Source organism: Peromyscus leucopus, chromosome 15 (assembly GCF_004664715.2).
Source record: "Peromyscus leucopus breed LL Stock chromosome 15, UCI_PerLeu_2.1, whole genome shotgun sequence".
Taxonomy (NCBI): domain Eukaryota; kingdom Metazoa; phylum Chordata; class Mammalia; order Rodentia; family Cricetidae; genus Peromyscus; species Peromyscus leucopus.
Window position 1 is genome coordinate 13,659,327 of NC_051076.1, and position 12,707 is coordinate 13,672,033.

At 40.3% G+C, this 12,707-nt stretch overlaps 1 protein-coding gene across 1 annotated transcript in view; it reads left to right on the plus strand.

Annotated features, from left to right (window-relative positions):
* The window catches only part of LOC114682004 (serine/threonine-protein kinase MARK1-like), a 76,247-nt gene extending 64,658 nt beyond the window's left edge, over positions 1-11,589 (plus strand). The window contains exons 5-7 of the mRNA XM_028855767.2: positions 1,193-1,258; positions 5,414-5,484; positions 10,695-11,589. Coding sequence (XP_028711600.1) covers positions 1,193-1,258; positions 5,414-5,484; positions 10,695-10,775 — 218 coding nt within the window. The 3' untranslated portion in view covers positions 10,776-11,589. The remainder of the gene's footprint in view (positions 1-1,192; positions 1,259-5,413; positions 5,485-10,694) is intronic.
* The last annotated feature ends 1,118 nt before the right edge of the window (positions 11,590-12,707 follow it).

A 12,707-nucleotide genomic window follows, 5' to 3' on the forward strand; every position in this document is an offset into this window, starting at 1 on the left:
CTATTTTTACTAGACCTTTTTTAATATTACATAAATGTAGGTTTTGTTTAATACCAAACATTAACACTTCATGATAACTTAATGTTGCACCCTCTTTCTAAGCACTCATGAAAACTCTTTCTGATTTTAAGTGCTCTGTCTCTGTCTCTGTCTCTCTGTCTCTGTCTGTCTCTGTCTCTCTCTCTCCCTCTCTCTCTCTCTCTCTCTCTCTCATTGTTTTGGTTTTGGTTTTAGAGACAATGTCTTTGTAACTCTGTAACTCTGGCAGGCCTGGTTCACAGAACTCCACCTGTCTTTGCCTCTGCCTCCCAAGTGCTGGGATTAAAGGTGTGCACCACCATCACCTGGCAAGATTTCTCTTTTTATTATCTTATTCTAACTAGAAAAGGCTATGGCTTTTTCTTCTCAAAAACTGACTGCTTCAACTCATGTTGACTCCAGATCACTTTGTGATAAGGTGTAAGTAGTTTCCTTGCATAGAAGTAATGACTCTGAATGATTTTTTTTTATTTTATTTATTTTGAAGTAAGAATTACTCAGTTTAGCAAAGGTTCTAATATTCTCACTGTTGCCTAAGGTCTGCAGAAAGAACACCCATTTTATGCTGTCAGTTACAGAGTTATATGTAGTAAGTCTTCCTCTGTCCTGCCAGCCAGCTCCCAAATAATGACACAGAGTCTTCTTATTAATTATGAAAGCTTAGCCTGTAGCTTAGGCTTGTTCCTAACCAGCTCTTATAACCTACATTAACCCATTTATATTAATCTACATTATTTTTATTTTTTTTAATTTTTTTTTTCTTTCGAGACAGGGTTTCTCTGTGTAGCTTTGCGCCTTTCCTGGAACTCACTCGGTAGTCTAGGCTGGCCTCGAACTCACAGAGAGCCACCTGCCTCTGCCTCTCGAGTGCTGGACTAAAGGCGTGCGCCACCACCGCCCGGCTTAATCTACATTCTACCATGTGGCATTACCTCTCTTCTGTCGTGTACCTCCTGTTTCCTCTCTGTGACTCGTCGAGTCTCCTCCTTTCTTCTTGCCAGAGTCCTTCTCTGTCCCCAGAAGTCCCGCCTAACCTCTTCCTGCCCACTTACTGTCATTCAGCTCTTTATTAAACCAGTCAGAAGGCACCTTGGTAAAGACACATCTTTGTGTAAACAATATTCCACAACAGTTACATTTCTTCTTTTTTCAGTGAAACTGTTTGAAGTGATTGAAACAGAGAAGACACTGTACTTAGTCATGGAATACGCGAGTGGGGGTAAGAATAAATGGGCTCAGAAAACATGTCATGTTTGATAGGACATAGAACTGATGGTGCTTGGCAGGTCATTATAGCATTTATACCTTCATCATTATTGTAATCTATAGTCTTATTAACATATATTTAATTACCTCTTAATGAAAATTCAATGTTTGCTTTCAAGACCTGCTGAGCCTACAGTATAAATAAAACTTTTGGCTTATTTAAACATTACCTAGGGACTTTTTAAAATTTGTCATCTTTTGGATGTTTTAATTTGCTGGTTTAAATATTAAAATAACATATTTGACTTGTAGTGCAAGAGTGCAGAGTATATTTAATAAAGTCTATAGTGAAAGCTTACTCTACATCAGATATTTATTTAACTGACTGCTCATATATAACCGATCTTCAGTATATATGCATTGCCAAGATAATCCATGAATGTCTGGATTTAAGTAACTGTTGTCTGTATGTTCTGTAAATTGGGGTTGAGTTGGTGGGAAGTGGCAGAGCCCATGTGTGATAGAGAATACAGCATATAATAGAGAATACAGCATATAATAGAGAATGCAGCATATACTTTGACTATTGCAGAGTCCCAAGAAGGCTGATTTTTTTATTCAGTGTTGATTATAGAAAATCACTTTTCTCTCCTGCACTTTCCCTTAAATAAGAGTCACTTGATTCAAATTATTATTCCATTAGGACTTCTTAGATTACATCTCAAGGAGTTACATCATTGAAAAAGTAGAAACAAAATATTTAAAGGACATGCTTTAAAAGTACAAAGAACTGCTGGGCAGTGGTGGTGGCACATGCCTTTAATCCCAGCACTTGGGAGGCAGAGGCAGGTGGATCTCTGTGAGTTTGAGGTCAGCCTGGACTTCAGAGTGAGTTCCAGGAAAGGCTCCAAAACTACACAGAGAAACCCTGTCTCTAAAAAAAAAAAAAAAAAAAAAAAAGTATAAAGAACTTAAGCAATTGAAAAATAAGAGGACTGGAATTACTTTGTAGATTGACTAGGTTTTTACTCATTGACAGGAAAACGTTGCATTGAACTTATCTAGAGCCTCTCCATTAGTGAAGACCAAGGGTCTGTGTGGCAGTGCAGATCTTCCATAAACTGGAGTAAAGATTTGTTTTGTCTGTGGCATCTAGGAAACACATTTTAATATGGCTTCTCGGATTTCCAAACTTTTTATTTTAAATACTGAGCATGTGTAATTGCTTTTAAGTTGTTTTTGCAGATTAAATATTTTAGTAAATTTGCTTTTTTCAGAAAGTTTTTCTGCCCTGAAAATATTTCAGTGTAGTTTTTCATTTGTTTCCTGATTTGTTCACTTGTTTGTCTTTGGTGGTGCTGGGGACTGAGCATGGGACCTTCATGCTAGGCAAGTGCTCTGCCGCAGAACTGCACCAGCCCATCAGTGTAGATCTTTGACATACCCAGGAACCGTGTAAATTTGCATAAAATGCAGATCCAGAATAAAACTTGTAAGTGCTACATAGTGAATTGTTTTTCTGTCCTTTAGTTATATTTCCATACAATTCTATCCTGTCAGGATAGGAGCCCTGATTATTACTTTTAGTTCAGTGAAAATCATTTATTTTGTTTGTTTTTCTATATTGCAGTAATAAAATTTAGGGAAAAGAGTTTAGACATGCTTTGATATAAGAAATGATAGGCCTCTAAAGGCCAGTGGCTACCTTTCTGCTTTACACAGGTCCACCACGAGGCTCTGCATTATGAGCCGATTCAACTGTTGCTAACAAGTACAGTCAACTCTCTGTGGGTGCTGAGGGCAGGGTAGGACCTCTGGAGGGGAGGAGTTGTGTAGAGAGATCAATTGATGTGTTGGAGGCGGGGCAGAGACAGGGTGTATTAGTCAGGGTTTCTATTGCTGTGAAGAGACACCATGACCACCGCAATGCTTATAAAGGAAAACGTTAAATTGGGGCTGGCTTACAGTTTCAGAGGTTTAGTCCATTATCATCATGGTGAGACATGGCAACGTGCAGGCAGACGTGGTGCTGGAGAAGGAGCTGAGGGTTCTACATCCTGATCAGCAGGCAGCAGAAGTAAAGACTGACACACTGGACACGGCTTGATCGTATCTGAGACCTCAGAGCCCACCTCCACAATGACACACTTCCTCCACCAAGCCACACCTCCTAAGAATGCCACTCCCTGTGGGCCAAGCCTTCAAACACACGAGTCGATGGGGGCCATGCCTACTCAAACCACCACACAGAGAGAAAATGAAAACCAACCCAAACCTGCTTTCTTTGAGTCATACAAAGCAATGACTCTGTTCATAAGAATAACCATGGTTCTTTGGCAGTGCATCTAAAATCTTTTTTGGCATTTTAAATCTGTTAGTGGCAAGGCAAGTCAGGGAAATAAAACATTGAATTTTCCCTCTGAAATCTCCATATAGTTTCAGATTGGATATGATATGCACACTAATGAACATCTGAGTCAGACTGCTGCCACTTTGCCAGGTATCGGTCAGGAGACTGATTGACTAATGATGGAGTGGTGATTAAAAAGCCAGGGGGTTCCTGTATGGTTTTTCTGAATCATGGTTAATTGAAAGAAGCCTGTTAAAGTAGGTGTTGGGGCTCCTCTGACACAGTATTTATTCTTCCTTTTGTTTATGTAAATAATACTTAGAAATGCCTACAAGGTTATTTTCTAGGTACTGAGAATACACAGAGTCAGCCCTCAATATTATGTTGTAATTGGTAAAGCACAGCATTGGCAGGTGCTGATAGGTGAAAGACTGGTGTGAGTTTCCTGGGCACAGTCCAAGAGGAGAACCAGATGTTTGATATTTGAACTCTTCTGTTCATCTTTCCAGCCTAAACTCAGGTGTCTAGAGTTAATGCTGTGATGGGCTAACTAGAATTAACAACCGTTGACACAGATCCAGAAGCACCTGCTCTGATGAGCCAACCAGAGCATCCATTCATTTCTTGTTCTCATCATCCCATCTATCACTCACTTCACAAAAATGACCATGTTTGGCATTGTAGATGTGTTAGTTTCATCAACATGCATCCATTGCATATTTGATTTTTAATATTTTACTTATATCCTAAGGATAATTTACATATGTCATATCTGTGTACTTAAATACAAGTGTTATTTATTGAGTACTATATGCCACTGTGCCAAGCACATGCTTTGTTTCATGTAGTCCTCACAGCAGCTTAAGTAGATTCTGATTAGACACAGAATCTTCATGGGGTTAAAAAGTCCTGCTAAATGTCCCCTAGCATTAAGTACCCACTAAGTATAGGCTACACAGGATACATACCCAATGGTCAGATTTTGAAGCCTGAGACTGTAGTTTGGCTATAGTATAGTATATAGTATAGTACAGTACATAGTACTGTGTAAGCTCTTAAGCCATCCAGTAAGTTTTTATTCTACATGTATGTCTGCATTGTGCAGCTGATAAGGACACAGAAGATAAATTTCTCCCTTATACTGAGGGAACAGTTCAAGATTTTAACTTAATATTAATTTTTCTAAACTATTACAGACTAGAGAAAAATTTTAAAACTTATGGAGATATAGATACATAGGTTCAGTAGAAAATTTCAGCACCATCTAGTTACTGTTAATGAGTTCAGTGCATATTTGTTGCATGTCCACTCTGTGTTCTGTCATGGAGATAAAGGAGATATATGATGTGGCTGTGATGGGGTTGAGACAGCCCACAGGTCATATGGGGCAGCAGAACGCAGACCAGGCTGTCATTTGTGGTTCACTGCCAAGATAATATGAGGACATATGAATAAGCATGGTCAGCATACAGTCCAGAGAAGAATGATGGAGTTGGAATTTAAGAGAAAGCATGTGACTGCCCTGTGGTTTCCCTTCATTGGAATGGGTAATAAAGAGTTGACTGTATTTCATGTAACTTGTAGAGAACACATCTTCTTGGTTACTTTTAAGAGTTTTTCTAAATCATAAATTGCTACAGATTCTCAATTCCACATGTAATTTTTTTCCTATTCCTGTGTTAGTTTGTGACTTGTCTAAACGTATCAGAAAATGGTAGACCAAGTGGTTCTTGAAAGGTAAGGCCAAAACTTGGCATTGCATATATTGCTAACCAAAATCAATGTATATTTATTGCCTGCTCTACCTTTCTGATTCAGGTGAAGTATTTGATTACTTAGTTGCCCACGGAAGAATGAAAGAGAAAGAGGCCCGTGCAAAATTTAGGCAGGTATGGAAAGTGGTTTTCACCTTTGTTCTGCTGATGGTTTTAGTGATGTGCAACAGACGGAATCACACAACTTTGAGAGTACGTGGGATTTTCAAAGAAAATTCTCCTTTCTTACATTTTTTAAGAATGGAAAATTCCTAAAAAAGAAACCCATTTTCTTTGAATTTCACTTTAAAATAGTTGCAGGTGGTTATTTTGAGATGGCCATGAGCAGTAACATTTTATAAGTTAGACTTAGTGTTTACCTTTGACTCTGGAAAACGCAGACCAGACTGAGACAGAGAAGAAATTAATGCCCAATCCTTTGATGTGGCCAGAGATTGCTGTCAATCCCTGTTCACTACATGTGTGTTACAGAAGTTATTATTTTCTTTGATAATTAAATATATGTTGGTTTTAAAATTCATTTCAGGCTTAAAGAATATGGTCAGTTTTATTTAGCCACATATGGAAGAGAAATGTAAGTGTGGTGGGAGATGGTGATGAGATACATTTCCAGTTCAGATTCAGTGTAACTTACTGGAGAAAGGATGCAGTGAGGGAGGGTGATTTTTTTAAAAAACACATTTATAATTTTACTTTTAATTTTTGCAACTACATTAAGTGCACTTTTATTTTTTTACATAATTTATTTTAAAAACACTTGTATATAAAAAAAATTGCACACTAAAATTGACTAGACCCAAAGTTCATACATCTCAGTGAGCTTCTATAGTTAGAGGAGCTGTTCAGAACGGAAGCCGGGCTCTTCACATTGGATTTCTAGACTTTCACTGTTGGATATATTTTATGTACTTACCCACCACCAAAAAAGAAAACGCCATGACAGAGTTAGAACTAGAAAAACAATTATCTTTATTTTCCCTTTCAAACTCATGTCCAACACCTGCATTCAGCTCTTCCCTGTCCCTGATATTTAGCTTTCTTTCTTGTTCTTTGTATAAAGAAAAACATTATTTGTTTGCATGCATATGTACATGTATATATTACTGGTTAGATTCTGAATGTGAAGAAGAACATGGGTTTTCTTAGATTGTGTGACCTCACTTAATTTTATGCATTCTAGGTCCATCCATTTTACTGAAAATTGTTATTTTTTTACATTTTGATAGTATTCCATTTTTTATAAACCAAACTTTCATTAACTATTCATCTGTTGTTGGACAACTAGGCTAAAAAAATAAACTTTATAAATTACTACAGAAATGACTAGTGAATTGTGAATTATCCATAAAATGTACTGAAGTAAAGCTTCAGCAATATATCCTAGACTTGCCTTTAGTGAATTAGGAATTTTTATTTTAAAGTAATTTAGCTCCTCATCATGAACATTACACTGATTCTGCATTTAAAAACATTCTGTAAACTGGGCAGTGGTGACACATGCCTATAATCTGAGCCCTCAGCAGGCAGAGTGTAGAGGATCTCTGTGAGTTCAAGGCCAGCCTGGTCTATAGATTGAGATCCAGAACAGCCAGGGCTACACGGAGAACCCTGTCTTGAGAAAACAAACAAACAGACAAACCACTCTATAATCAGTCTGTTTGAGCAATGAAAGTTTCCATAAGGTCTTCCTCTGTGATAGCTTTCCATGGAGGCTAATTCATTAAACAGAGAGACCCTCGTCAAGAGGGAAGCTGCTTCACTTTTTGACCTGACCTTCCAAAGTGATTATGTAGTAACTTTGTCTTATAAGTTTCTGTTATTCGGGTAGATTCCTTTAGTTACTTATAATAGTAGTTGGGCCTGTGAGATGGCCGAGGGAGCAAAGGCACTTGCCACCAGCCAGGACAACCTGAGTTTAGTCCCCAGGAACCACATGCAGGGAGGGCAGAACTGACTCCTGAAAGGTGTCCTCTAACCTCAGTACACATGTCATGGGAGAAATGAATCTAAAGAACAGTGGGTCTAGGGCAGTTAATTTTCAAGATCCTCCTGCTGCAGGGAGCTAACTACGGAATAAACTTGGTTCTTTGCCCTTTAAAAACAAAATAAACAGCGGCTGTGGAAACAACTGGTAATGAGGGAAGCAACATGAAGCCTGGGCTGTGCTGGGCCCCTTCCCATTGAATTCCTCCCTAGCCTGGAGTGGAATCCCTTGCTCTCTGGTCAGGCAGTCCAGTCATCTCCCTCCTTGTCAGCCATTGCTAGTAGCAGATGAGAAAGAAAATTCCCCTTGGTGACGCATGTTCCCTTTGGGACCTTCGTGTATATTTTAAAAGATGATTTCTATTTACCCTTTTTCTTTCAGCCTGCTGGGTTTACTTCCTTGCTAAAGCATGGCGAGTATAGAAAGTTGTACCTGGTGAGAGGCTGTGTGTTGTCCAAGTGTGCAGTCAGCCATTGTGCTGAGTGGGAGCAGGGCAGGGTGTAGGTTAAGATCTTTAGCCCTAGCCAAAAAAGATGTATATTTACTTGTATTTATGATTTTTATATTAACAGTGAAAGAATGAACTACATTAACAAGGATATATAGATTCATGCCTTTGACTCTACTAATGGTATGCTAAAAACAATACACAGTTTAAAACCATTTTAGCAACCATTGCCAGTACAGTGTCTCTGTATTCCATAAGCTGTGAGGGTATGCAAATGCGCGCGCGCGCGCGCGCACACACACACACACACACACACACACACACACACACACTCACACACACACTCACACACACACACACACCATGGTGTTAGGGCTGGGGAATCGGCTCAGCAGTTAAGCATGCTTCCTGCTCTTCGAGGGGACCTGGTTCAGTTCCCAGAACTCATATGGTAGCTCATAATCATCTAAATCTCCAGTTCCAGGGGGTAGAATGCCCTTTTCTGGCCTCTGTGAGTCTTGCACCCATGTGGCCCACAGACATAAATGCAGCAAAACACCTATTTACATAAAATGAATATAAGTCTTATTTTCAAAATTATGGTATTGATTCCAAGGTCACGGCTACTACTTAGAGAATAGGAATTCCTGACCCATGTGTGTCATTGCAACACCACCCCAACAACAGTTGTGGGGCCTGAGGTCTGCTCATAAGTCCTGTTCTCAGGGTCCACAGTGGGGGGTTGTAGAGAAGTCCCTGCATCCTGCCTGTGGGATGTTCTCAGGTGGCAGAGTCTGCTGTAGGCCAGGATGATGAAACATGGGCTTATGGGTTCATGTGGGGAATTAGAAGTCAAAACTTCTTTCATGTCACACATGGTCCCTTGCTAGGGGCATGTGGTGACACCGTAGATACCCCATTGAAACACTAGCTCAGAGGTCACTTCTGTGGGAAGAACGTATGCTTCGTGCAGCATTCTCTTACCTTAGCTTTCGTTGTTAGCGCTTTGGAGCTTAGGATTCTTATTCCATAAATGTCGATGAACTGGTTACCTAGAGACCATCCTGTCAGGTGTGAACTCTGGTCACACTTAGTAGCCATATCACCATAGCACACCTTCACTGTGTCGTACAGTGTGTGACCTATAAAGACAGCCATGTTATCAGCAATTTCTGCCAGACAGCATAGAGAAGTAGCCTGGACACTGTCACCTACATAGTACATCCAGTAATATATACATGCAAATAGATCCTGTGACTAGCAGCATAAAGTAGTGAAAATCAAGTGGTAGAACTCTGAAGCACGATGATCCAGAATCTTTTTATTGTTCTGTTCTGCTGTGCATAGGGACTCATACTGAAGATGCTCATGGCATTGACATCTGGCCCCAACATTTAGTGACTGCAATATTTGCTCAGTGTGGAATCCAGGGACTTTGACCGAGCTGTCTCTCAAAGCTTGATCCCTTCGGCTTCATGAATAGATCATGTTCCCTAACCAAGTAGCGCATCTCATCCTTTATCCCCCACTCTCCCTTGCCAAAATCCTCAATTGTTCCTGTCCTTCAAGACACCCTCAAGCGAAGGGCACATGTCCAAGAAGCATTTCTGGTGAAAATCACTTGTTTCCATGACCCCTGATTTCTTTGTCCCTCTGCTTCTATGAGTCTACCTTGTGTTAGAGTTACTGTAGGACTTTCCCTTCTTAATGGACGTGTGAGCTCCGAAGGGAAGTGCTCATGTGATGTTCGTTTCTGTACTCCCTAGGAACAAGCACATGGCAGGTACTCAATAAACTGACCGGAATCAGAGGACTTTAATTAATTATTTACTCATTGTGTATCGGTGGTTTTGTTTTTTTCACATTCATGTCTTGTCTTTGAACCACTTTAACATACATTTAATATTTTTCCAGCACTGAAATGCCACTTTCACTCTACTTTGAATTCCGTTCCCCTCATGCCTGTTAACACCACCATACTTCATACCACCTTTAGACCTTGGGAATCTCCTTCCTGTCTGCACTTGTGAATAGCTAACCCACATCCGTACTGATTCCACACTTAACTGACCCACCGCTCTGCACTAAAATGACCATCCTTTTAGGCACCAGATATAATTACATGTTCAAGGTAGCTCTTTATCTTTCACTGACGATTTCTTTTAAAGAATTATCACAGAAAAGCTTATAATCTATTTCTTGTTTGTATTCAAGACCTTTCCATTGTTGGATACTTCCCTCTCTGGCCCTTATCCCCAGAGTCCTACACACTGGCTCTGGCTGCAAAATGTATATGCAGTGCACAGTAATTTGTCCAGCTGAATTAAGGGCAAATGTAAGATTAACTTGTATCTCATTTATTGATTATTTGTTTTCTCTTGAGGGTTAGATTTTTCCTATTTCTTTATATTTGAGCAGAAAATATGAGATGTTGTTAAATACTTCACTGATTATTAGTTCTTGATAAATTAAGGAAATATGCCTTGAACAAATGTGATATAATTCCCAGATACATTTTGTTTTAGCTCCAGCCAGCTATCTTGAATGCTAGTTTACATGTGCCAAAAAAAGCCCTTTCAACACTGAAGTAAACCCTTGTTCTCAACACAAATTACATACTTTGACTCATGTAAACAGAGAAATTTAATGGGTATAGAGGATTTCCGTGGATGTTGACCAAAAGAAAAATCACAGTATGTTTTCCCAAGAAAATATTACTTCCCACATTTAAAACTTCCATCTCTTTAATAAGCATAATTTTCTAAACTAATCATGAAATTGCTATTATTTTTAATTCAAAGTTAGTACTTGATCAAATTGAAAATTATAATTATGAAAATCAAGTATTTAACTGTAAAATAATTTTTACTTTTATCCAAATATTTCTTTCAGATTGTATCTGCTGTACAGTATTGTCATCAGAAATGTATTGTTCACCGTGATCTTAAGGTAAGCTGCTACTTTGAAAATTAAAATCTTAATTATGAAAGTATGTAATAATAAGGGAGCTAGAGAGATGGCATGATGAATAAGATTACTTGCTTTGCAAGCATGAGGATCTGATTATAAATCCCCAGCACATACTTAATACAACGTGCTAGGGCTGTGCATGCCTATAACTCCAGCATTTGGAGGCAGAAGCTGGTGGTAGGTCCTGGGAGCTCACTGGCCAGCCAGCCTAGCTGAAAACACCAAAGTCAGGTTCAGTGAGTGATTCTGTCTTAAGAGAATGAAGCAGAAGGTGATACGGAGGGCACTAGGCGTTCTCCTCTGGACTCCACCCATAGCGCCATGCACACCCTTAAAATTTATCATAGTAAATTAGGGCCACCTCTTCAGTTACCCAGCATTTCAGGCACAGAATGTGGTGGTTTTATAGAATTGTCACCATAGCTTATGAAAGGCACTGTGTTCACCAGCACTTGAAAATGTGGACATGACATTGTCTAATGCCAAAGTTAGAAGACTTGACTGTTAACTAGCATACTTTAAATAGATAAATTTGGAATTCTGTCCTCACCTGAAAATGTCCAAGGGCTCATCTAGACAGAAGTAATGGCAAAGCACAAGTCACAAATATATGTTTGCTCCACGTAAGAACCAGGGTCTTTTCTCAGCACCAAAGTTCAAAATGAGAAGAGTGTTTAATGTGTTCATGTGTCAGTTAGCTTTCTGTCAGCCTGACACAAGCCAGAGTCTTTTGGGAAGAGGGATGCTCAGTTGAGAAATGTCTCCGTGAGACTGGGTTGTAGGCAAGCCTGGGGGCCTTTTCTTGAGGAACGGTTGATGTGGGAGGGCTCAGCCCACGGTGGGTGGGGCCACTACTGGCCAGGTGGGCCTGGGTTGTATAAAACAGCAGACTGAGCCATGAGGAGCAAGCCAGTGCACATGGCCCTCCATGGCCTCTACTTTAGTTCCTGTCTCCAGGTTCCTGATTTGAGCTCCCACCCTGACTTCCCTCAGTGGACTGTGACTGGGGACATGGAAGCCAAATAAACCCTTTCCTTTGGTGATGTTTATCACAGCAATAGGAAGTAAATGTTTGAGATGCACATAAACGAGTCTGCTTTGGAATAAAGTGTGTGGTAGAAATGGTTACAGTCCAACAAGCTTCAAAAGCGTGGGCTTCAGTTGTGTTTCTGTCTTCTCCTCCTCCTCCCCCTCCCTCCTCTTCCTCCTCCTTCCTCCTCCCCCTCCCTCCTCCTCCTTCTCCTCTCCCTCTTCCTCCTCTTCTTCCTTCTCCCCCTCCCCTCTCTCTCCTCCTCCTCCTTCTCCTCCTCCTCCTTTCCATCCTCCTTTTCCTCCTCCTCCCCCTTCCTCCTCCTCCTTTCCTTTCCCCCTCCTCCTTCTCCTCTTCCTTCTCCTCCTCCCCCTCCCTCCCTCCTTCTCTTCCTCATCCTCCTTCTCCTCCTCTTTCTCCTCCGCTCCTTCATTCTCCCACATCTTCTGTTTTTCTTTTTAACATTACCCTTTGCCTTTGTCCATTCCTGGCATCAAGCCTGGATTCTGTTTAAATATATTATTGCCCTACACGGTGGTCAGCAATCTAATTGTGTTTGGTTCCATTCTTCTGACCTGTTTACTGCTCCAACTATTTCTGTATCTATTCCTTTCGCGGGAGTTTTAGGGGAAAACATTTCTACGAAGAAAAAGGGTGGGTGGTTACCCTATTTCTTTGTTCGTTCAGCAATATGTGTTCAGTCCAGTCCAGTGGAGAGAAGGTTCCCATATATCCCTGGACTGAGACCTCAGCACTGTATGCTGGTGTCTTCGGAGGCAGTGTGGTTACTTAGGTTCCCATCTAGACTGTTGTGGAGAAAGTGAGAAAGTCTACCTCACTACAGATGAGCAAGGAGACTTAGACCCTTACAGCAGAAAGACGTTTTTCTGTTGTTGTTGCTCTGT